This window comes from Pterocles gutturalis, unplaced genomic scaffold, assembly GCF_000699245.1.
Source record: "Pterocles gutturalis isolate BGI_N339 unplaced genomic scaffold, ASM69924v1 scaffold12079, whole genome shotgun sequence".
Taxonomy (NCBI): domain Eukaryota; kingdom Metazoa; phylum Chordata; class Aves; order Pterocliformes; family Pteroclidae; genus Pterocles; species Pterocles gutturalis.
The window spans coordinates 1-23,854 of record NW_010130748.1 but is presented as its reverse complement, the minus strand read 5'-3'; the positions used below and the strand labels follow the sequence as shown (position 1 = coordinate 23,854).

The 23,854-nt window shown below is 46.0% G+C and overlaps 1 protein-coding gene across 1 annotated transcript; it reads right to left on the bottom strand.

The window, feature by feature from the left end:
* Positions 1 to 199: 199 nt before the first annotated feature.
* On the bottom strand, positions 200 to 23,851 carry INTS1 (integrator complex subunit 1; the record flags this gene model as incomplete). The annotated part of the gene is made up of 38 exons (XM_010080336.1): positions 200 to 364; positions 843 to 966; positions 1,865 to 2,091; positions 2,732 to 2,819; positions 3,870 to 3,988; positions 4,521 to 4,644; positions 4,720 to 4,900; positions 5,899 to 6,039; positions 6,669 to 6,828; positions 7,476 to 7,730; positions 8,435 to 8,559; positions 8,951 to 9,049; positions 9,444 to 9,590; positions 10,773 to 10,934; positions 11,377 to 11,488; positions 11,844 to 12,011; positions 12,853 to 12,957; positions 13,144 to 13,323; positions 13,903 to 14,052; positions 14,145 to 14,324; positions 14,512 to 14,641; positions 14,898 to 15,095; positions 15,478 to 15,538; positions 15,867 to 15,958; positions 16,357 to 16,453; positions 17,648 to 17,805; positions 18,300 to 18,377; positions 18,618 to 18,738; positions 18,959 to 19,067; positions 19,324 to 19,500; positions 19,840 to 19,981; positions 20,272 to 20,417; positions 20,551 to 20,737; positions 21,023 to 21,128; positions 21,494 to 21,653; positions 22,356 to 22,493; positions 22,724 to 22,920; positions 23,752 to 23,851. Coding segments are annotated over 38 exons (5,409 nt in total), but the record flags the coding sequence as incomplete, so codon positions are not given.
* Between the last annotated feature and the right edge of the window lie 3 nt (positions 23,852 to 23,854).

Genomic DNA, 23,854 nt, shown 5'->3' with positions numbered 1-23,854 from the left:
CTCTAACATTCTGTGATTCTGTGACTGTTTCCAGACAGACATGGAGCCAAAAGAGGTGCTGCCTCATTATAAGAGATATGACTTTCCTACCCTTTCTCTTAACTTTTTTACATGCACGCGGATTCTGTCACAATCATCATGATTGCTGCAAGTTGTTCCCCTTCTAGGACAAGGGTGGATGCTTTTCAATGACCTTCAGCTACACAGAGGGTGAAAGGGGAGAGTGGTACCTAAGAAGTAGGATGGGATGAGCCACAGCTAGTTTCCTGCAGGCCATATTGGCGTCCCACACACGGCTTTCTGACGACTTGGAGTCACTGGTGTCTGCAAGGAGGTTAATGAATCTGTGAATCAGGGCATCGAGCTAGGAGAAAAGTAATAAGTAAACAGTTAAGAAGTTTAAGGCACAATCAAGCCCCTGGCTCTTCAGCAGTGTTTCTCAATTCCTTTCCAACTACAGAGGGAGTTAACAGAAATTATTTTCAGGTAGAATGTGTGAGCAGATGCAATCTTCCAGCTGGCACAGGATCTGAAGTCCACAGTCCCTACAGAAATCAAAGCAGGATCAGACACCTGCACACTTGTGCTTTAGAGAAGCCTTCGGCACACAGAAGCTCATGGAGCTTATACTATTTTATAGAAGGACACTGCAAAATAAGCCATACCTGAACTCTCTACTCATGAAGGTGCAGGCAGGGAAGGGGCAACAGAAGAACCATGGTAAAGAGACCAAAGTGACCCAGGAAGGTTTTGCCAGTCCTCTCCTTTTAGACTTGGCATCAAGGTAGCATCCACTCTGGGTACACAACTGGAAAGGGGCTTTCCTATGCCTCTGACTTTACCTTGCAAGTGCTGCTGTCTCTGGCTCCTTCACTAGTGAGAAGCATCTCAGGCATAGGCACAAGGAGCTCTGGTAGTTGCAGGTATATCTGAAGCAGAAGGTCCTGGCAGCATTTTCCCACAGAGCTGAAGGAAAAAGGGAGAGATCAGCCACTGATGACTACGTTAGCTCAACCAGCAAATATCCTGGACCCATGAGATTAGTAACAGCCTTCCTGCATATGGCAAACAGACCATGTAAAAAGAGCAGCTACCGCTAATCTGAATTAGTGTTTTTTTCCATCTTTGCTTCTTTTAAACTACTGAAATCATTCAGAGTCTACAGGGATCCATCCACAGGCAACGGGGATCCATCATTAGACCATTCAGGGTTAGAAAACTGTGGTTATAAATGGGCACAGGACAATAAAGCTCTGCTTACATCTCCAGTGAAGAGTTCCTGCACGTGGTACTCACAGTCATCCCCATCCCAATCAGAAGAGCAGTCAGAAGCACAACTATTCAGACTAGCCAGCCTGCTCTCTGCACACCCACCCTCCACAGATCTCCTGCACAGTCTGTACTGGGAGGCAGTATGATGCAGCGGCAACTGAGATTACTCAGTATCTATTCTAACATCACCATAGGTGAGGTTAGAATTAGGTCAGTTTGTTTCACTGCCACAAATACACCATCTTCCTTTTCTTCCCACAGTGCTAACATAGCTCTTAGAAAACAATCTAGCCTTCATTTGGCTTTGAGGGCAATCATAATGGTCAGAAGCAGGATGTATTACGAGCAGTGATTAAAGCAATGAAATCTCATGTGAAGAACTGCTAATTAAAAATAACCATTGACTTAAAAAAACCAAACAAAAAACCCCCACAAAAAAAAGCCCCAAACCACATGGCATGCATTTTGTCCTAAAGTCCTAAAAGCAAGAGAGCCTTGAAATGTAATTTTAAAAGTCACCTTCCTGGTCTGAGCACCCCTTAAAATTACAAGTAACTACAATTAGAGCAGAGTTCTCCATTTTCAACCTCACCTGCTTCCCCACTGCTGGATGCAGCTGGTCAGATACTCCGTTACTTTTTTGATGCTCTCAAGGTCCCCATGAGAACAACTGAGCAACAAAGGCAGTCGAGACTGGATGAGTGTGCAGGAAGCCTCTTCTGTGTTCTGGTGTCTGGTTTCTGCTTCAGCCAGGATCAGCTCTACCATGCTGATCAATTCTGATGCCTTTAGGTGGAGCACAAATTCCTCACGGCGCTTCTGTAATGTAAGAGAACATTCAAAATTAATCCAAACTGAATCCCTAGATCCTTAGTTCCTTCTAGTTACACCTTCCCCAACTGGAACGGAACGTTTCTTAGAACTAGACTTAAAAACTTCCCTGTATCTAGAGCTCTGAAAGCATGCATCACAGCCCCAAATGAAACCTCATTACCCCTCTTCCGCTTCTGAATTAATTTACTTCCATCCCAGCATGTGTGATGGGTCAGAAACTGTAGTTCAGTCACCAAACCAAAGAAATTCCTCTGTGGAGAAGAGATGCAACCCCCTTTTCTTGGTAAAATGGGAATTATCCCACACTGGGTTTTAGCTTGCTCACCACTGTAGCCTTGTGCCTAGATCTTTAATGGATATTGTGGCAACTGCTGTAGGAGCTGCAGAGGAAATGCCAAGTGGGCAAACTTATGCCTGTTCATATCAGCTTTTTGGACTCAAAATTACCACTGTAATATGTAACACAGATGAGCAGCTAAGTAATCAACTGAGGTACAGCAGCAAATTTGGCATGCTGCACCTGTATCACTCCAGCCACCTCTTGGGCCGTGGAAAAGTCAGGCACTGTGAAAGCATCACCTCTTGCTCCATTCAGAGAGGAATCTCAGAAGAACTGAACCACTACCTGAGGAGTTCTTTGGTCCCTTCCCTGCCAGATCCGAGGAATGTGAATACAGGCCCACAAGAAATCCAAGGATGCAGTTGGGTCAAACCTGCCAGAAGACAAAAGACAGCAGATTTGCAATTAGAGTCAATGCAGCCCTCGGGCAGCACACAAACACATGGTAGCATCTCTAAACATCATGAGTACTGTGAAGAAAGAAACATCTGCAAATGTAAAAATAGGATCCATTAAGTCCCGAGAAGGGATTTGGTTCCGTTCCCAGAATATGACTAAATATTTGTTGCAATAAGCACAGCACAGGGTACGGAGCTGAACAAATGGCATTCAGCAAGAGTGTGGTGGCTACATGGAGTCTTGCACCACAAGGCCAGAAATCAGTCATCAACATATACAATTGGTACAATCAGACCAGTGACTGTACTGTCCCAGTGCACAGAACTTCCTATCCTGGCTGTTATCCTAGATTGCAGAAATTAATGAACTTGGTAGTGAGCAAGAGACCAATAATAAAAAGCAAACTGAAATACTGCTAGCTTTAGAAGTATTGCTGGTTAAGTCATGTCCTGAATTGCTGCTATTAGGTGTTAGCATTTCCTGGTCCATAAACACAGGAAATTTAAGCAAGATACTGCAGTGGCACTTAAGTATTTGAGAGCAATGTATAGAAGCTGAGAGCTAGGTCTGCTCCAGAGATCAGACCCTGATGCCAGGAAGCGGGTTAGAGAAAGACTGGTAACGGAGTTTAGTACAACCGCAAGATCCAGCAGAGCCTGCTCAGGTACAGAAACTGCCGTCGGTTCGCTATCCAAGCCATCTTTCAAACCCCATGTTCATAAAGATTATCAACAAGGGCAATGCTAGATGGATTACCAGCGATTAGCACTTCCTGTTTAGAACACAGCCAAGTCTTTATGCACCGCTTCCATCAAACAGCAGGTAATATTTATATCAAGGTACACAAATCAGCATGACTGAAATCAACATCCTTCTCACAAAGCCTGTTTTTGGCTGGGTTACATCTGCTGGCAGATGCACTGTGGAATGTGGCAGCTCTTGTTCTCAGCTTCTATTTGTTCTCTCTCAGACACGAGTTGCCCAACTCAACACTCATTGCTAGGCCCAAAAAAACAAGACCCACCTTTGTTCCCGGTTTCTGCAAAGCAGAAGCTTGATGCACTGGTGCAGCGTGGTCCAGCTGGACTGGTGAGTGAGAAGAGCCAAAAGATATGGGCGGAAGGAGGGCACCTGGGACCCTGCCTGAAAGGACCAAACAAGGAAGAGATGTACAAACAGATCGTTGCTCCAAGGTAGATGTAGCAGATACTGTGTATATTACAGAAGGATGACGATCCAGGCAGAGAGAAACACAGAAGAAAATATGCTGATTTAGGATTTGAATTGCAGTACTTTCTAACAGAACGTGGCATCAGCCATGAAATTCAGTTTCAGTCTTAGCTTTGGCATAGCACTTCTGGGCAAACTATTTATCTGTCTGCAAAAATACCAATGAAAACACAGCTGGCTGGGCTTTTAGGGGATTATGTCATGTCTGTAATGCACTCTGAAGTCCTGAAAAGAACATAGCTGAGGAAATATAAAGATGAAACATAAGCCTTTCACTGAGAAGGATGCACCGGAGTCCCCCTCCTAGTCAGCCTGTACTGCTTCGGAACTGGTGTAGCAACATGCAGCAAAACCTAAAACTACCCCTTGCCCCGTTTCCAGGTGCAGGTCAATACACCAGAAAGGTGGTTTCAGCACAAAAGTCCGTCTGCCCAACAACTCTTACTTTGTTCCAGGAGAACAGCAGCTTCTGCTGGAGATCGGGGCAGCTGCTGATCACCTCTGGGTCCAACATCTCCAGCCAGTCATTAAGAAGGCCAGAGGAGGGCCCTAGCCAAGCAGCTTCAGTACTGAGGAGAAAAAAAAGTCAGTATCAGTCATGAACTCAGACCTAACAGTGAATTCCCATCATTGCCTAGGCTCACCTGCAACTGTCCAGCTCCTTCTTTACTGCTGTTTCTTCTTTGTCCTGGAGCAACAAGGAGCTCACCACAGCAATTGGTTTCATGGCAGGAAACCTGGCAGTGGTCTCAACAGTAGCTGAGAAGAGGACAGTCAGGAGTTCCTCCAAGTACGGAGAGTGAGTTTCAATCAGACCTTGAAGAACTAGCAGAGGGACAAAGATGTCACTCATTAACTCCAGGATGTGGTGAAAGATATGGAACCTTATAAGAGTATCATGAGTGCAATCAGTCCACCATTCCCGACAGCCTGGCTCAGCAAGTGTGCTGGTTTTGTCTGGAATAGAGTTAATTTTCTTCACAACAGCTAGTACAGGGCTATGTTTTGGGTTTGTGCTGGAAACAGTGTTGATAACACAGGGATGTTTTAGTTATTGCTGAGCAGTGGTTACACAGAGTCAAGGCCCTTTCTGCTTCTCACACCACCCCACCAGCGAGTAGGCTGCAGGTGCACATGAAGTTGGGAGGGGACACAGCTGGGACAGCTGACCCCATCTGACCAAAGGGATATTCCAGATGGTATGACATCATGGTCAGCTTATAAAGCTGGGGGAAGAAGGAAGAAGGGGACGTTTAGAGTGATGCCGTTTGTCTTCCCATGTACATGTGATGGAGCCCTGCTTTCCTGGAGATGGCTGAACGTCTGCCTGCTAATGGGAAGTAGTAAATGAATTCCTTTTTTTTGCTTTGCTGGCGTGCACAGCTTTTGCTTTATTTATTAAACGGCCTTTATCTCAATCCACGAGTTTTCTCACTGTTCCTCTTACAGTTCTCACCCCCATACCACCGGGGCAGGTGAGCGAGCGGCTGCGTGGGGCTTATTGCCAGCTGGAATTAAACCATGACAGTAAGGAAGAGGGAAGCCATTTTTATTTGGGATAGCAGGCTTCTATTTCTCATTTTGTTAGTGGAAACCAACAGTGCCAAGAGACTTAATCCCAGCCCCAGATCACAGTTTATAAACCCACATACCAGTGCAAGGGAAGGAGGTGATACAAGATAGAACCAAGTTTAGATCAGTTATCATTTTCTGATCCAGGCAGAAGGCAGCTTTCCACAGCCTGCACACTAAGCTCTCCCTTGCAGGGCTGAAAGTTCAACCTGCTGCTGGAACAGGGAAGGAGGGCAGAAGTGCAGCCATACCTTTGCTGATGAGCTCTGGCTCCACATTACACTTCTCTCCTGATTTCAGGGTTGCAATGATGGCACGTACTGTGGAGCTGATCAAGTCAGGGTCACGACGGAAAGACAGAGCTTCTGTAAGGTGCAAGAAGCCACCTCGAACTGCAAAGAAATCATAGCACTAGCATCACAGAGCCAAGCAAGCCCCCAAATCAATCTTCGCTTCTACAGATGCCCCATATGGCTCCAGGGCATGACTACTCAAACACAGAAACACACTACACTACTGCCATTTTACTCCCACCAAAACCCTTGACAGCAATTCTGCATGTTACTGGAACACGTGGCTAAGAGAATACTCTATAACCACAAACCCATTTCCATGCCTAAGGTCCTGGTTATAGACTTCTCCTCCCAACAGACGGCAGATGATGACAACTCTACAAGTCATGGCGTGACCTCATTCTAGAGGCATTCTTGCATGCTCATCATTCAGGTCTACAGCTAGCATAGAATTCCTGGCCTGAGCAATTGGAAGTTTTCCCTGAGTGATCTGCTCTGCTTGCTGAGATGCTACCAGATGTCTACTGCAAACCCCCAGAGCTAAATCACTTGTCTGCATCCTCATGGAATTTATATAGCACAGTACAAAACCTCTCTTTGCTACTCCTCAGCACAGCTTTCTAAAAGGCAACCCACCCCACTGTCTGCTCTGGGTGCAGTTTTGTTGCTGTCACTTTCTTGTCCCACTTAGTCCACTCTGAGCCCCATAAGCTGCACAATGCCAGTACCGTCACTGATCCTGTGCCTTGAGGAGTACTGCACAGCAAAGGCCTTCAGCTGAGCATGCAGAGGACCATCTTCCACTGCAGGGTTTTCCAACCACTGCAGCATCTGCATGAGGACTTTGAAGAAGAGCGAGGAGAAGGCAGTGTCTTGTGGCATGCAGCGCTGGAGAGAGCAGCAAAAGAGACTTGCTTATGCACATTTCAAGAATACAATAAAGATAGCAGGAAATATGCAGATAGTGGCACATACCACCAAGAATACCTAGAGCACACCTACTCTGTTGGACCACAGCTCACTCAAATCAAAGCAGCAGCTTCTAGTGTACAAATGCAAGGCTCAGTCACACACACAATACCTCTCCCAGCATAAGTAAGGGTAATTTTGTGCCTTCCTTCATCATGATGAAAGGAATGAGATATTTAACTGGATAAATCTCAGCCTGCTCTGAACATTTCTTTAAGGAATTACAGACTTCAGCTCTCAAGTTGTCTGCAAATGCCCTGGCTTGCAAGACATGTGTGTGCTACAAAACACCACAGACTAGAGATCCCAAAACCAGAGACCCACAGCTACAAATCCACAGTGCTGCACTGTTACCAGACTAAGCCCCAATTCTCAGTAGCATGACCATCCAGATGGCTATGTCCAGGCAACTTGAGTCCCTGTGTGTCACGATCTCCAGGCTCCATTTCCAGCATTACACAGGTAGAGGGTCTGGACAGAGCAGAGCAGATGCACTGCAGACTTTCCGTTTCCTCCTCACCCCTCTTTGTTCAATGCTACAAAGATTCTCATCTTAAACCGCTCACCTGATACTGGTACAACTGGCGCACCAGCGGGCAGGAGATGAAGTGGTTACGATGCATAGCCATCACCAACGCACCGCTGTGCGGCGAGTTCATCAGTGCAGCTACTGCCTGGAGAAGTCGTGCTGTGATCCCGGTCACCTGTGCATTCCCCTGCCGGATGCGAGCCAGCTCCTGTCCCAGGGCCTGCTGTAATGCCAGGGCAAGTGGGCGTAGGTTTGAATTCTGCCACCGTGGGTCTGGATTTAGTGGGAAAAGCTGGTAGGATACAGAAGCGAATAAGTTTATGAGAGCAAATTAAAGGACCTGCTATACCATAAATACCCAGAGACAGAGGACTGATTTACCTTGTACAATCATACTGACTGGGGGCTAACTGGAACATTCTGGTACAGCTTTTTTCAGTATTTTAGTGCCTGGTACAGGAACAGGCGCAGCATCTATGTGACCCCAATATGACTATGAATACTGACACTGTGGGGAGATCACCACACTACCCAAATACTGGCAACCAACTCAGTCAATTAATTCTCTGTAGGCTCCTTCTGGAGTCAATGGAGAGAGGGAGGCTCTGCAAGCAGACAAGCCAGAGTATAAATGCTGTTTGCACACAGCTTTGCCACCAAGGCCCTGCGAGCATTTCACAAATCCTTCATCCACTGCTGAGAGGAAAGGCACTATACACAGAACAAACAATGTGTGGAGACAGTAATGTACAAGTAGGCACTAACAGTATCAGGCATGATCAAAAGCCACATCGTGTTCAAACTACATAAAAAAAATCCTTCCAGTATCAATTCCAGCAGGCTGTAATGGTGCAGCCTCATTACATGCAGGGCTTTCAAACTTATTGCCTACAAACCCTGCAGGAGGAAGAGGTCAGAAGATACAAGTACAAGAGAAATAGATTTTATAAAGCTGCTGTGGGGAAGTAGCTAATCAGCTAGAGGTTATACCAGTACCTGCAGGAAGATGCCTGCTAGATCATCTTCTGGGCCCAGAACCCGAACCTGGCTTAAGGCCCGGATGCGGCTCTGGCCTTGAGCGTTCTCAGGACTAGATTTTGACTTTGTAGTCTCAGCGCTGTCTGCAACAGGAATAAAAGAAAGAAAAATGTCCTTATGGTAGTTAGCAGCCCAACACTGGATAGTTAGTTAGTTAGAGGCCCAACACTGGATCACCTTCAGCTTTCCAGTCTCTTAACTACTAAGGAATTTCATACCTTTACTCTTGAGGCTGAGCAAGACCTACTTTTCCATATCACTCAACTCACTGCAGTAAACTCTAAAAATGTTGGAATTTCTCCCTTTGCCAGGAGCAAAGAATTCTAGCAAGGACTGGTCTAACTGCAGCTTGCTGATAAATTCCAACACAACCCCTTTTGAAGACAGCTTTTCCTGTCCCTCTCAACAGCAAAAGAGGAAGCAAGTTTGAGAGAGAACTCTGATATTTGGAAGTCCAGGCTACCCAGACAGTACCTCGACGGGCTGGTAAGGAGGCAGTGAGCAGGGAGTGGAAAGTCTGGCCTCCTGTTGCTCCTCTCTCATGCTGAACCTCCACAAGGTGAGCCATGTAGTCTGAAAAAGGAAAAAATATGAACACATACTATCTTGTTCTCTTTAGTAAAGCAGGACAGAACTGGTTGCTGTTTGTACAGTTCCCACAGTGAAGAGAATTTGCTTTTCCTATGGCCTTTTAAGCCTTGTCTCTTTTATGAGTTAGCCTCCAAATTACTTTTTAGACTCCATATGATCCAATCTACAAAATCCTTCTCTACTTCAGGAACTACAGTCAAGGGCCATCAAGACAAGTGTTAGGGAGGTGTCTACAGTGACATCAGGCTGCCAAAGCAGCCCGTGCACACGGTTTGCTGAACTGGTTTGGATTTTTCCAAGGAAGTCACAGGAGATACTAATGAAAACTGTTCAAGAAAAAGTAAAATGCCTGGTCAGCCTCATATGAGGCTCTTACTCTTGTCCATGATGTTCTGCTCCAGTGTCTGTGGGTCGTGAGACACTGCCTGATCCAGGTACTGCAGAAGTTTGCTCATACTGGAAACTGGGATTCCAAAGGACTGAACAAAGAGAAGCAGCTGCTGTGGCTCCAGGTCCTGCAGGGCTGAAATGCACAAACACTGAGTCCTCAGACCTCTGAATTGCTCAGAGGGTCATCTTTATTACCTGATCTTTGTGCTTTTGGCTGGACTGACAGTGACACATTAATGACAGGGCTGCAGAGAGCTTAAAGGCAAAACCTTGACAGCTGCCTACCATGTTTTCTTTCCTCTGCAAATCATTGCCTTCTTATTGAATCATCCAGTTAATTCACTCACTGGCTAATTTGATCTCCTCTTTAATTTGATCAAAACCTCAGGAACCCAATAATTTGTATTAAAAAATAACTTCCACCCTATCTCTTGATGGCTGCAGGCAGGAATTATTGAATAATTCAATCACTGGCTATAGAGAGCTGTCATTTAATTAGAAAAAAAGGGACGAAAGCTCTGAATATCAAGAGGAAAAGGAGCACTGATGAGCCATGCAAGGACAAAAGTAACTACAGGTATAGCTTACATCCTTCAGACACTGCTTTCTGCATTGCAAGCACACCATGCCCTATGGAAGCAGTGCTGTGTGTTGTCTGGCGACTGCATAGCTTAGCTCAATATGAATTGTTGTAGCAAAGATGGGACCCAATTCAAAGCCCCCCATTTCCTTTAAAATACACAGAAAGTGCAACATCCATACAGACTTGTTCCCCTACTTTAAAAGTAACAGTGACTGCATATCAAAGCCAGCAAGACTCAGCACTTGGACCAGAGTGGGAGGAGTACTTTCCATACTGCAGAAAAGGGCTCTACCAAAGGCACTGACCTCCTCTTCAGTTTCGGCTTTCACTGAGTTCTGCTCTTAATGCTGTGGGGATTAACCTGTGGCATCTGATGGTTGGCAAGGTTGTGTCCATCCTCAAACCCTTGTTACATGAACTGGCTACATCAAGGCTGAGCAGGGAATCGCCCTGGGACATCTCATAACATTTCCTTCCCAGAACCAGCTTGTATTCTGTACATTTGACAGCCCTAATCTATTCTATGTTTAGATTGCGACTCTCACAAAATCCAGAGACACCCTGCTTTCTAAATCCAAGCTCCCTGCTCAACTGCAAGGTCTGCAGTGACCGACGGTCCCACCCAAAGGCATCCAAGTAGGACGACTGGGCACACAGAGGACTCGAGCAGGGAAGCCTCTCCCTTTCCTGTCAGGAGGTTCTGAAACACCAACAAACATCCCACAGGCTCACCTGCATCCACGAGACGTGGGACCTCGGAGCGGATCATACGCAGCTTCAGCCAGTCAGGGAGCAGCAAAGCCTCCTCTGAGGTGTCAACCAGAAAAGCAGTAGGAAGGGGCTTCTTCTCCGGGAACCATATATCCAGTAAGGTGTAAAAATCACCATCCCCTGCTTAAGAGTGGATATTTTCTATGTTCATAAGCACCTAGAATATCCTACTTTTCTCTATAAAAATCAATACATTAAACACTTTATTGTTCCAAGGTTAGAGACAACTTGTGAATAAACACTTAGAAATGGAAATGTGAACTACACAACTGAGTGCCCAGTTCTCACACTACAAAAACAGTCCGAGTCCTTGTTTAGCAGGGAGGGACACACCATCATTCTAATATTTCCTCCTGTCTGCAAAAGGAAAAAATAAGCCTGCAAATCCTTCACTCTGTGCAGCACTATTCTGATAGATCTTACAGCTACAAACAAATATTGCAATGGACAAGCCTGTGAATAAAAAGATTAACACCAGCATGACCTGTTAGGAGATGGCAGATAAAGGAAAAGCAATCTGTGTTGTCCATGACCCCTTGGAAAAATCTGAGCACACTTCACTAACCTTGAGGTGGCCCTAGTGTCAGAAGAATAACCATGGCATGAACCACAAGGATGTGCATAGTGGCTGTTTCCCCACTAGTCCAACGGAGGAACACCTGATCCTGGGACTCTGACTGGAAAAAGGCAGGAAAAAACCAAGATGAACAATGTTGGGGAGAGAAAGGAGAATAAGATTTGTGAGATGGAGATGAAAGGAGAACATGAGAATGGACAAATTTGGTCAGACCAAAGTTCAACCTAGCCCAGTTATCTCCAACAGTAGCCATAAGATAATCAAGGAAAAGTTAAAAAAGCTTTTTATGTACAGATACACCTGGCTCTGATACTCTGCCAACCTCCAATTATTTTCAGACCAGGTAATTCTTGAACCAGATGTGGTTTCTACATACTCAGTAACCCACAATGGGCTTCTCTTTTGTTAACTTGTCCAATTTCTTCTACCTGCTTAAGAATGGCAGATGCACTCACCCAGCTGTACACCTCCTCGCCCTCCTTGCTCTGGCGCATGCGTTTGATGTAGCGAGAAAAGATGGAGAGAAGAGCAACAAGCACTGCATCTGATTCAGCACAGTACGAGAGCTTCGAGAAGAGGTGAGACATGATGGTAGAGCGCTCCACTATGAGTCGGGCCACATCCTGCAAGGGAAAAAGATCCATGAAGTCTTTACTGAACAACAATGCAAAGTCCTCCTGCTTCATTGCAGCACATTCTCCAGTTTCCATCATCAGCCCAGTTAACACCACTCTGTACATCAACATGTTAGAGTCAAGAGTAAAACAATGACACCAGGAAAAACACTGGTGCTTTGCATGCATCTTGTGATACCTTACAATGCATTCTGATGCATCCCATTGCAAAGTGAGCATTTACCTAGTAAAAATCTGCATTTCTCTGAAGAAACAGATCTACTGACTCTTATCATTTAACCTTCTCCACTTATCTAAACAGATCTATGGAGGCAGAAAGAGCATGTGAGCCTTAAAAGCAATGAAAAAAGCAGACAGAGATAGAAAACTGAATAAAAAAAAAATCAGTTAAAAAAAAATCACCAAAATGTTTTAAAAAACAAATTAGAAATCCAATTTTGGTTATAGGAGAGTGCATATCCCACCACTAAGATTCTTGACTTCTCATTCTCTCTCCAGACATGACTGCAGGTTTAGCACCTGCTGACTTGTGAAACACTACCAGGTGGTGGGATTTCTTTCAAACCGCTACTCACTCTTTCATTCCCCACACCATCTGAGGTGGGCTGCTGGACTGGAGGTTATTGCTCTGATACCATTTTATGATATGAAACCAAAGACACAGCTTGCCTTCCAAAAAACATGCAGAAACACAAACACACAGTTATCAGATTCATATGCTCCCAAAAAACTCATCCTGTTGGTACAGAAAGTACGTGTCCACCACTGTCCCAAGACACGTCCGGTCTCCCCCACCTAACCCCTGTGCCCTAGCACCCTGGCCTCTCACCAGAGCGAGGTCATTGTGCTGTCCCTGCTCCTCCACTGGGGCATGCTGGGAGAGGTACACCAGGTAAGCACTGATGGTCTGGGGATCCGTCTCCATGTGGATGGCCTAGAATGAGAATTCCTCTCATTAGAAAATGGGATTTAATGAAAACAAGCACCAGCATAAGAAAAATAATTCTGCAAGCATATAAGTATGTTAATATCATACACACATGCAGTTTGCTCAGATTCTTTTTAGCATGAGTAGGACAAATAAGCTGGTCACTTACCCCTGCCAGCTACTAACACCCACCTGTTGCAAGGCCAGAGCTGTTGTTGCTCTAACACTGTCAAACAGCGGCAGCCTCGGGAGGTCTCTCAGCAGCCACTGATATCCCTGCAGCAGTTCAGAATCACCAGAGTCTTCTTCCATGGGGTGATCCTTCTCCTCTCCATCACGCAGTCCCCCTTCTGACAGCACCAGGGACAGGCCCTGCAGAAGTCACACGGACACAGCTGTTGCACTTGAAGCCACAGCTGGACCACTAGTTTCATACTAGTGAATACAACAGAAACAAACTTCAAACATCATGGAACGATCCAAATGCAGCACACAACAGGTTTCATATCTAATATAATGTGCTCGCTTCACAGCTACTCTGCTTGAAGTTTCAGCCCTCTGTAAGCACAATCTTTCTGAGCTCTGCAATTCTGCTTGCCTTGCCTATGCTCTAGAGCACCAGGCACTCACTCATTTACATTCCCACAGACCACAGCTGCTGCCAATTACTGCATGTAGCACATGATCTGCTGAGTCTACACCTGAACTTCACAGGAAACATTGCAAAATCCAGCTCTATCTTCAGAAAAGTACTACTTGGCTGTTGAACAAGGAAGGTTTCTGAGCAGCAGGGAGTAAAGTGCATTTGATGGGGTTTGAAGATTGAGACAAGTTACTGAAGGAGGATGACATGAAACAATTTCACTGTGCTGGCTCTAGACTCCTGAGAATCTAGGGCCCTGCCCTCAGCTTCTGACAAACCCTAGTCAAGAAGATTTTCATTTTGCTCACCTTCATGGCCAAGACCCGTGAGGCCACCTGGGAGGAACTCAGGCGCCGCAGGAAATAGTCAAGCACCTCACAGGTTGTCTGTTCATCTGCTTTGGGTCCCAACAGCAAGTCTTGCAACCGTCCAAGCAACTGCCTTTGTTTCTGTTGCCTCTGTGGAGCGAGAAGTTGGCCTTTCCAGTGAAATCAAATCTGGGATGCACAGAAAGTAGATAACAGAAGTGACCCCCCAAGAGACAACTCACCTGGCGTTTCTTGGCACGCTGCTCCTTACTCTCACCCTCTTCCTCTTCTTCACCTGAGGTCGACTCATCAGCAGCATCATGAAGCAGGAACTCACAAAGGCACTGCACAGGCAGGACATCCAAGGAGCCCTCACTGGACTGAACCAGATCCGCCAGCCACGGCATTGACTGCGATGAGGCCTAGGAAGCAGGAGAACAACTATGTAATATCAGCAGAACACAGACGCAGCACACTTATCATTTAATTCCTGAGCAGTAGACCGCCTGCCCCTGCATCTTACTTAGCTTCATTCTGTCCCTCACTCTGCTCCAGTTTCAGAGACCAGGGATCAGATCACAACACAGCCAAGCCATTGAGAGGGCCCACCTGTCTTTGAATGATGTTGAGAAGAAAGTCAGGATGACGACTGCGACACAGGAGGTGGCCCAAGCGAAGCGACTGGTTCAGGCTTTTCACCTGCTCCAGGACATGTGGTGGAGGTCTGCGTGGGGGGCCCCTGCCAGAGAAACAAGAAGTTATTCACAGGCAGTCACCCTTTCACTCTGGTGTTGATGAGGATCAGTCAGGTCAGTAGAACACAAGTGACACTGCAGGTGGCAATGGAAGGACAAGGACAAAATGTGACATAATCCCACAGGCTACCAAATCTCAGTGTCTTCTTGCCCACATCAACCACCCTGTCAGCTGTAGGGTTTCCTGACTAGCACTAACTGGGATTTCCTGATGGCACCAGATTGCAGAAGGCAACTTACTGAGGGTCCAGACTCGTCAACTGGGACAGCAAGAGGCTGCTGCTCTCTGTAATTGTTTGTTTTGTGGATGCAGCAGCCAGATGACCCTCAAATGCAAGAATCTCCTGTTTTTCTCTCTGGGAGATTTGAAGTTCACGATTAATCATCTCTGTGCGCGTCTCCTCATCCGTCAAGGTACATTGAGGATAGGAATAATTACTGAGAAAATAAGTTAAAAAAGAAAATTGTTATCTTGACCTATTCAAAACACATGAACCACACTTAGAAAATCCCCAGGACCCCGGCTCCATTAGGCAACACAGAAAAAACAAGGCAGCTTCCCAGCAAGGTCAGGGAGACTGAGACCTTTTCAGCAAAGCACACCACAGTCATCCCTCCCTTTTCCTCAGCTTTATTCCCTTGCTTATAATGTTTTTGCTGGGGGAAGGCACCTTTCCCACTCGAACTGCAGTACTGCTGCCAGACAACTCATTTTACACCAGTCCCACTAGAAAGGAAGGAGCCAGCTGGCGCAAACTTCATTCAGAAATATGTGTTTTCATGGCCTATTTGATTTATGTAGGAATTTAAGCATACTAACTTGGTCATGACCATTTCCATGAGCATCTTCAGAGAGGGGTACTCCTCCCATGCAGCCAGACCTGTAGCAGAGAAAGCCAATCAGGGATACAGGAAAAGAAAGTGAGGGTCTTTATAAATATTCTAACATGCTCCAAGGTGAGGAGACACACAACAAACTCACTTTGGAACAGCTCACCACACTTAGAGCACAGACGACATGATTCCAGCCACATGCTGGTCCAAACTCCCACACTGTATTTTTGCACACACAGGAATACGCAGTTAGTTAACTGCGGTTAGCTCACCAACCCAGCACACACCTTGAACACAGGCAACCAGACTTTGGCAGACAGCACCTTGGCGAATTTTTGCAGCCGAACTAGTATCCTGAGAAATGTCCACACTCACCAATGTTTTCAGGATTGAACGCAGCCACTACAAGCAGCAGAGGCCAGGCTTTCCAGTAGAGGGTAGAAATCGCTAGATTTGGAGGCTGGTACCTGCAAAAGCCATCAACAGATACGAGTGGTTGGATTTGGTTACTTACGGCCGTGTCAAGACTGCTTTTCTCCTTAATTATGCACTGTTTAGATTCAGCCACCCCAGTTCAGTGGTTTTTTGTTTTTTTTTTTTTTTAAAGAAACCTCTCTCAAAGGGTTCAGCTGGAAATTTCTAGAGCAGAAAGGCCAGAGCACTTACAGAGGAAAGTCCATTCCACGACTCGGGTCTTAACTGCCCTAGAGAAATTCCTATCTGAACATGACACTGAAAAGGTTTCCTCATAATTTTGTTACTACAAATTGGGGAAAAGCATCTTAAAATCTGTGAGCTAAGATTGCTAGTCACAAGGTGAAAATGAACTGGATCACAACAAGATTGTCTGTGTGATAAGCCTTACCCTGGGGGTAGCTGGATGTTCTCTGGATGGTGATAAGTGCACAGATTTAAGACCGCATCGATCAGCTGGATTCTTTCTACCCTCAGGACCTCGACATCTGGGGGAGGGGAAGAAAAGACTAAGCAAGTTATTGACCTGTCTACCTGGCTGAAAGTCCTTCAAGAAAAGTACCACAGTATAACAAAAATTTTACTTCAAGCAACTATGTTATTGTGAGCTTGTTCTCATGATATTACAGGAACAACAACACTTAAAGAGCAGCAACACTTAAAAAACAAGTCAACATATAAGGTTATTGAGTTTTCCAGCTGCAATTTGGTTTCAATACTTAAGGGCAGTTTTTTTTTCCAAATATATCCTATATGATACTTGTATCTTTTTCAGAACTCAGATACACTCCTTCAGGTAAGCAGTGAATCTGCTCAGAACTTCTGGGGCTCAGAGGAACTAAAAATGCATTTTAACTTTGTTGCAAGTTTTCAGACTCGCTCTAACTTAAACTCTGAGTCTCTGAATATTTGAAATGGCGCAGCATTTAAACTGCTAGACTGAGAGGCTGGACACATTTTCACAGGATGTTCAACAGCAAAGTCTAGCTGATTCCACTTGCGCTGACCAGATCTGGATTAGACTTTTCTAGTAACCAGTTGGCACTAAGGCACTAAGAGCACCTAAGATGCTTTAGAATCAAACTCTGACAACTCCCTCAACTCTGACACAAACACATACAGCTCAACTGAACGGACGTACTCTCCAAGGATGCAGGAATTTGACAAATGCCGAATTAATTCATAAAAGGGGTAAGAGTTAAGGCTGCTTTTGTAACTGCTATTCTGTAACAGTGTTTGAATAATGGAAATGGAAGGAGCATGCAATACATGGGTTAATTACTTTCACTTCCAACCCTTTAAGTTTTGTATGGCCTAAAAAATTCTGTTCATTTTACACTATGTGTAAAGGACTAAATTGAATTTAAAAATGCTAACTCAAAACTTTGTGTGGTTATTCACAGTCCTTCACCCTCAACACAACCAATTACTTCCCAAACACTCCAGAATAGAAAATTAGTAATGAGGAGAAACAGTAGGAGAAAATAAGTAACTTCTTTAGTGAGAAAGCAACAGCAATACATGTCTGGCTTTGAGCCAAATGCTTAGCCATCACAACCAAAACATGCTTTAAGTGATGAAAGGCCCTTTGGTACATGGTAGGAGCCACCTCAGCCCTGGGCAATACGAGGACATGTAGACAGAAGTAACCACTTGCTGGCTGGAGCTTTGTGCAGTCTTACCATCCGCTTGCACAGCTGCAGCTCGCTTCACCAAGTGGTCAGCAAGCTCCATGGCATCCGCAGGACCAAGAGGAAGGTCCCGTGACAAACCGATCACAAGGATCCGCATCAGTGTGTCTTCAAGGATGGGCACCTCGGAGCACAGGCGAAGGAAGAAGCTGCATGAGACATCAATCACACTCTTTTGAAAGTGGCATGAGAGTTCCTGAAACCCTCCACATTCCCTAGAGCTCAACAGAGCAGAAGATAAATCACAGCTCAGTTTACAGTCCCTTCCTTGGTCTCCAGCTCCAAATGCAACTACCTGAAACAAATTGTTTTATGGAATACTGCTCGCATTGCCTTGTACCTCTGCACTTCAGCTTCCTTGAGACTGAGCTCCCTAACGTCACCCCAGTACAGACCACACAGTGCAAGGCTGCCCTTCACGCAATTACAGCATCAAGATACAGAACAGCTTGGCGCAGGGAATAGGAATGAAGGAGGAAGAGGAACAGATGGAGAACGGAGCAACTTCCCTCAATTTTAAGGCAGTGTAACAGATGAAGAAAATCTAAGCACAATTCCAAGCTTTTCCAACACAGAGCTATATAAGGAACACCAGAAAACACGAATTCCTCTGCCTTCAGCTATGGGTGGGGCACACACTCACTTGCGGTCACTCTCAGGGGGCCAGTTGTCCCATTTGTAGTAGGTTTCAGGCTGTTCTGTGAAGAGCACCTTGTGGAGGCTGTAGAAATGAAGATGACAGTTAAACACCATCTGTGTGAGGGTCAAGAACACATTCAACAGTTCAGTCTCCCCAAACTCCCGCTAATGCTTCCCATCCTACACATGAAGGTGTCCCCTCAGACAAGCTAGTCTAGCAAAAGTAACAACTCAATTCACAATGGAGAGGACTATACAGAGACATACTCTGTCGGGAAAGGGACTGGTCATGCATGGCAGATTTCCAAGCTGAGTCTCTTACCAGTGCACATAGTCCTTGGGCGCCAGCTTGCTGATAGATGGAACGACTGTGTGAAGCCACCACACAGCATCTCGTTGGATAGCAGCAATTTGGTTCTGGAAAGAGCGCAGCACTTCCAGGTCTGAAAAACAGTCATGTTACAAGCTACACGTATAAAGAGCCCCATCAGGAGCCAAGCAGGAGAGGATTGCTATCAGGATGGCAGCAAGCACCCCCGTGCCTCTATTCAGAATGGTGGCTTACACCCCTTTCTAACCCTAGCTGCAATGTTCCCCCAGCCTCAGGGACAGATATCTACCAAGCTGACCATCTTCAGAGGGAACCTAGGTTGTTCTGCTTACTCTTTTTCTCTCCTTTGTCCCAAGCAATTCCAGCCTCCTTCACCTGGGCTGTGATACCAAGCATCATGGAGACAGCCAGCAGATCAGTTATGTGGATGACAAACCGCTCCTTAAACAACAACAACAACAAAAAAAAGTCAGGAATCAGTAATACTCAAAGCTGCCTTCTGGAAAAGTGTTTTGTCATCAAAAATAACAATCATGGATGTTGGGAAAGGGGATATGGGAGCGCTGCTATGAAATGAAACATGCAAATACTGACTCACTCAGATAACAAAGAGCAAAAGAAAGTCCAGAAAAATAGACAGAAGACCCCAGTACATTGCTGGTACATCCAGCAGCACAGGGGTCAAACGAAATGGTACCTTGAATTCCATTTCTGCATACTGGGCCTCCTTCCGTTCCTGCATAAGGCCCAGGCAGAAGGCCTGGAAGTTGATCTCATGCTTTGTCTGTTTGATGATCTCTCGCAGCAGAGCCCGTGAAGCCCGCAGGTAATCATCCTTAGTAGTCAAAAGATCCTGGAACACCATTGCTAGGTACTGAGGGCATACAGAAAGAAAATGTTCAGTGCATTGTAACGTATCTGCATCCACAAAATAAAGACACAAGAAAACACGGCTGGTGGTACGTCTGTCCTTCAGACCCCAGGGGAGCTGTATCTTTCTAATGAAACTTCATTACCACAAAGTTGATCACCCAGAACGTGGGACTTATAAAATGCTCATGCAATTTCTAACAAGTGCAACAGTGTAATTTCAAAAACAGTACGATACAGATCACAGTTGTCCGTGGGAAGACTTCATTTGAGCATCAGTTCAGCTGAACCTCTTAGGTGGGAGTCTGGGATCACTGTCAGTCACACAAGACACTACACATACCTTTGGAGCTTGCTCTGAGCTATGCTGAAGAACAGTGTACAGGATCTGCATGTTGTTGGGATTTCTTGCATTTGATAGTTCATTGAAAATCACAAATTTGATTGTGGTTCCTAGGTTATCCCTGTGTGCGTTCAGCAGCTCTCTGCAAGGGAAGACCAGAGGTATCAGAGCTGAGGTTTCACTGCAGCTAGACCCACTGTTTTGATTTCTCTTTTAACACATGAAGAGGGTGGAGCAGCATGTGTCCAGCTATGTCAAAGGATTATTGAAAGACTTCCACGTCAATGAAATTCATTTAAACGTTACACAGAACACCCCATGGTCCAAGCTGGTATTTAAAACCATGATGCAGAGACACTAAGACTGTCAAGACCCTGGGCACATCTTCCAGAGTGATTTCCCTTCCCGTCACAGACCTGGTCACTCACTTACCTGATACACAGCATGTAGTGGTTGAGAAGGACTTTTGGCTTGAGACGAATTTTGATCAGGTTGGAAATAACTTCCATGTCCTCTGAGCTGTGGGTGTTGCAGTTCATACAGACTGACATCAGCAAGTCCTGAGCTGGCTTGGTCAACTGCAGAGGAAGAGCAGAAAGGCTACAGCCACCTGCCATCACAGATAATAAATGTAAACGGCACACAGTGTGTGGCCCTCCTGGCTGGATTCCAGACCAGGTCCAGTTGTGCTTCAACAGCTTCTGTCCTTACCTTTGGGTTCTGCAGCCACATCTCCAGCCTCTGCACAGCCATCTGCCGCACCTCTTTGTAGCCACAGGTTGCCGTGAGCAGTCGAAGGAGGTTCCTGGAGACATTGTCCATTGGCTGGCGCCGGTTGAGTTGGTCCCGCAGCATGTCTAGGACATACTCCTCCACACTCTCTGCAAGGTCTTCATACCTGGGCCACACAAACTACATTTTATTCACTTCCACACAAGCCAGCTTGGTCATGCTTCACTGTGTCCAGACATCAGCATCCTTTCTAGTTTGTCATATGCATTACAAACAAACAAAAAATTTATTCTTTTCTCTTGGAACCAGTTGTATCTAATGCTCAACATCCTCCAGCAAGTGCCACAAGATAGCTAGTACAGAGAGGGAGCTCCCTGCCGCAGCATTGCAGGAGTGGGTAAGCACAAGACAGATCTGCCACATGGGTACATGAGAAGAAGAGGCACTGTACCTGGGCATGAGCTGGCCTTCCTGCTCCGGGCTCATCTTCTCCTCTGCAATCAGCAGCTCACTCTGGCTGTCTTCCTCCTCTGTCATGGAAGGGTGTGGACTACTCCCTAAGAGAGACCAGCACATAGCATCCTTCATGAGACAACTCTTCTTTCTAGAGATCACTCACTCATACTCTTACAGGCTCAGCTTCTTTCAACGATCTCCTTCATCAGCACTGAAGGAGGCCACAACTAGTCACTTCCTCACGCTGTATCACATACAGGAACATTCTCCAAGCCTTTTTCACTGCCTGTCTTCAAACATCCCCTAGAAATTAAAGAATCCCACAGAGAGGAAAAGCAATGCCTGGAGCTTAAAGCCTGGCCTATGTGACTCCATCCAGTAACAAACCATTCTCACCAGTCAATAAACTCACCAGGCTCCATCCTCTCCCCATTCCTTTGTTCCCACTTCCCAAACATCTTCTTACCAGCACTAAGGTCCCCTCCGCTACGTCCAACTTCCCCATGCAAGAGCATGCTCTTAGGAGGCATCTTTGTGTTAAAAGCTGTTTGGATGTTATCCACAAATGTCTTGCAGTGTGGGCTGTCCACCCAGATGCGCTCCCCAAGGGAGTCCTCAATGTAAACCTGCAGGACAGAAAGCAGAAGAGAACACAAACCACGCTCAAGCCTTTTTTGTACTAGTTAATCAGAGGAGTATTTATGAGCCTCCCAAGTTTGTATTTCTTTTCAATATACAGCCATAAAATAGGTTAACCACTGCGTGGATGAAAAACTGAGACCAGATGACTGCAGGCAAGCCACATAAGAGCAAAAAATCCCAAATCCTCACATCCCAAGCTCTACTGGGCACCGAACCTCTCAAGCAGCAAAGATTTTACAACTTCTACCACTAAAATATAGAAGCTGGTCTTTTAAAAGCTTAGCCTTTTAAAATCAATAGATTGTGATAATTCGCATAGACAAACGAGCGAGTAAGAACTCACTGGGACACTTATACCAGTACAGATTGTCAAAGGCATCTCGAAAAAGAGCAAAGATAAGGCAACAAAAGGCAAAGGAGACCACAGCATTTCAACAACCCGTTGAGAATTCTCCTTTAAAAAAACCCCAAGGATTCTGGTTTTCTCCCTTCTCGATATAGCATAGGCCCTGTTTCCAACTTCTGCCTCCTCCAGCTGCATTCCCCACGCTGGGCAACAAGCCACTGGATACTCTAGGAATAAATCCTCTGCTTCTATCCTGCCCCCAACACACGCAGCCCTCCCAACCCTGGCCAGTTTTACCCATCTGCCCACGTTCTGGCAGAAGCCCCCTTGGTTCAACAACCTTGACAAAGATCTCTGGCCAGTTCTCATCCTCTTCGTAAGCTGCCATGAGAAGGTTGCAGGCCAAGACGGACACGAGGCTATTCCCTTTGGCTTTGAAATTGATGGAAGCATCTCTTCGAAGTAGGCTGCACAGCGCCTGGAATACCATCCACAAAAAAATACAATAATAACCAAGCCATTGAGCAAGAAAGTATATAGAACAGCTTTAGAAAAATAAATACAAATTGCAGTAGCTTGCCACAGAGGCACAGTATTTACAAAGACAAGCAGATTATGCTCTGGCCTGAGAGAAACTGCAACTATGCTCAAGTTGGCAGCAACAATACATCAGTAAGCCCAAGAGGCTCAACACGGCACAGCCCTCACCTCGATAACCCCTTCAGTGGCAAATATGTTTGGTTTGATTTTTGCCAGGTACATGAGGCTCAGATACAGCGTGGTATCAGGTTTGGCTCTGTTCATTTTCAGCTGCTTCACAGCTCCACACAGCACCCCCTCAATACGGTCGTCGTTGCCTTCTGCCTCTGCTGCCTCAATTTCATCCAGCAGCACCGTGGGGACAACTGCAATCATCAACACACAGGCATCAGTACTTACCCCACACAAAATCACCCACCCTGGGATGCTGGCAGGGACAGTCACCAGGAAAGCAAGGGGTAGAGACTCCTCACCTTTAGCCCTTGCAATGGCTTCTCCCCACTCAATTGCTATTAACAGTTCTGTTTCACACCTGACAACACCCCTTGATTATTTTTCAGATGGCCCATGCTAGAATATTCCTCTGCAAATGTATCTAACATCAGAAAATGGAATGACACTTCAAAAAGCAATGTTCAGGTCCAGAGTCTGCTAAAAAAAATATGAATAAAATCATAGAATGGCCTGGGTTGAAGAGGACCTTAAAGACCATCTAGTTTCAACCCTCTGCTGTGGGCAGGGTTGCCAACCACTAGAGCAGGCTGCCCAGGGCCCCATCCAGCCTGGCCTTGAACCCCTCCAGGGATGGGGCATCCACAGCTTCTCTGGGCAACCTGGGCCACTGCCTCACCACCCTCACAGTGAAAAATTTCTGCCTAATATCCAATCTAAATCTCCCCTCTCTTAGTTTAAAACCATTTCCCCACAATCCAGACCCAAAGATTTCCTCAGGGAGTCTTTCAGAGGCTGCTGTTAATCAGGCAGGATGAACACAACCCCATGCCAACGGGAGAGGAAACAAAACTGTCACTTCAGCCCTATAACCAGCCGAGGAGACCCTTAAGGACAGCACAGAAATGTCAGCAGACGGGCTTGGAGAAAGGCTCCCGGGCAAAAGCTCTAGGGAAATTTAAACTGAAGTTTGCACCTCCGTTTGAACCAATGCCCGTCACGGCAGGAGCGCAGCAAGGCCTCACCTTCGATGGGGATGACAGACGGCTCCTTGATGGAGGGGGAGATGGCTCTCTTCTCCGCCACGGCCGCCTCTGCCAGGCGTCCCAGGGCGCTCAGGGGAGGCGT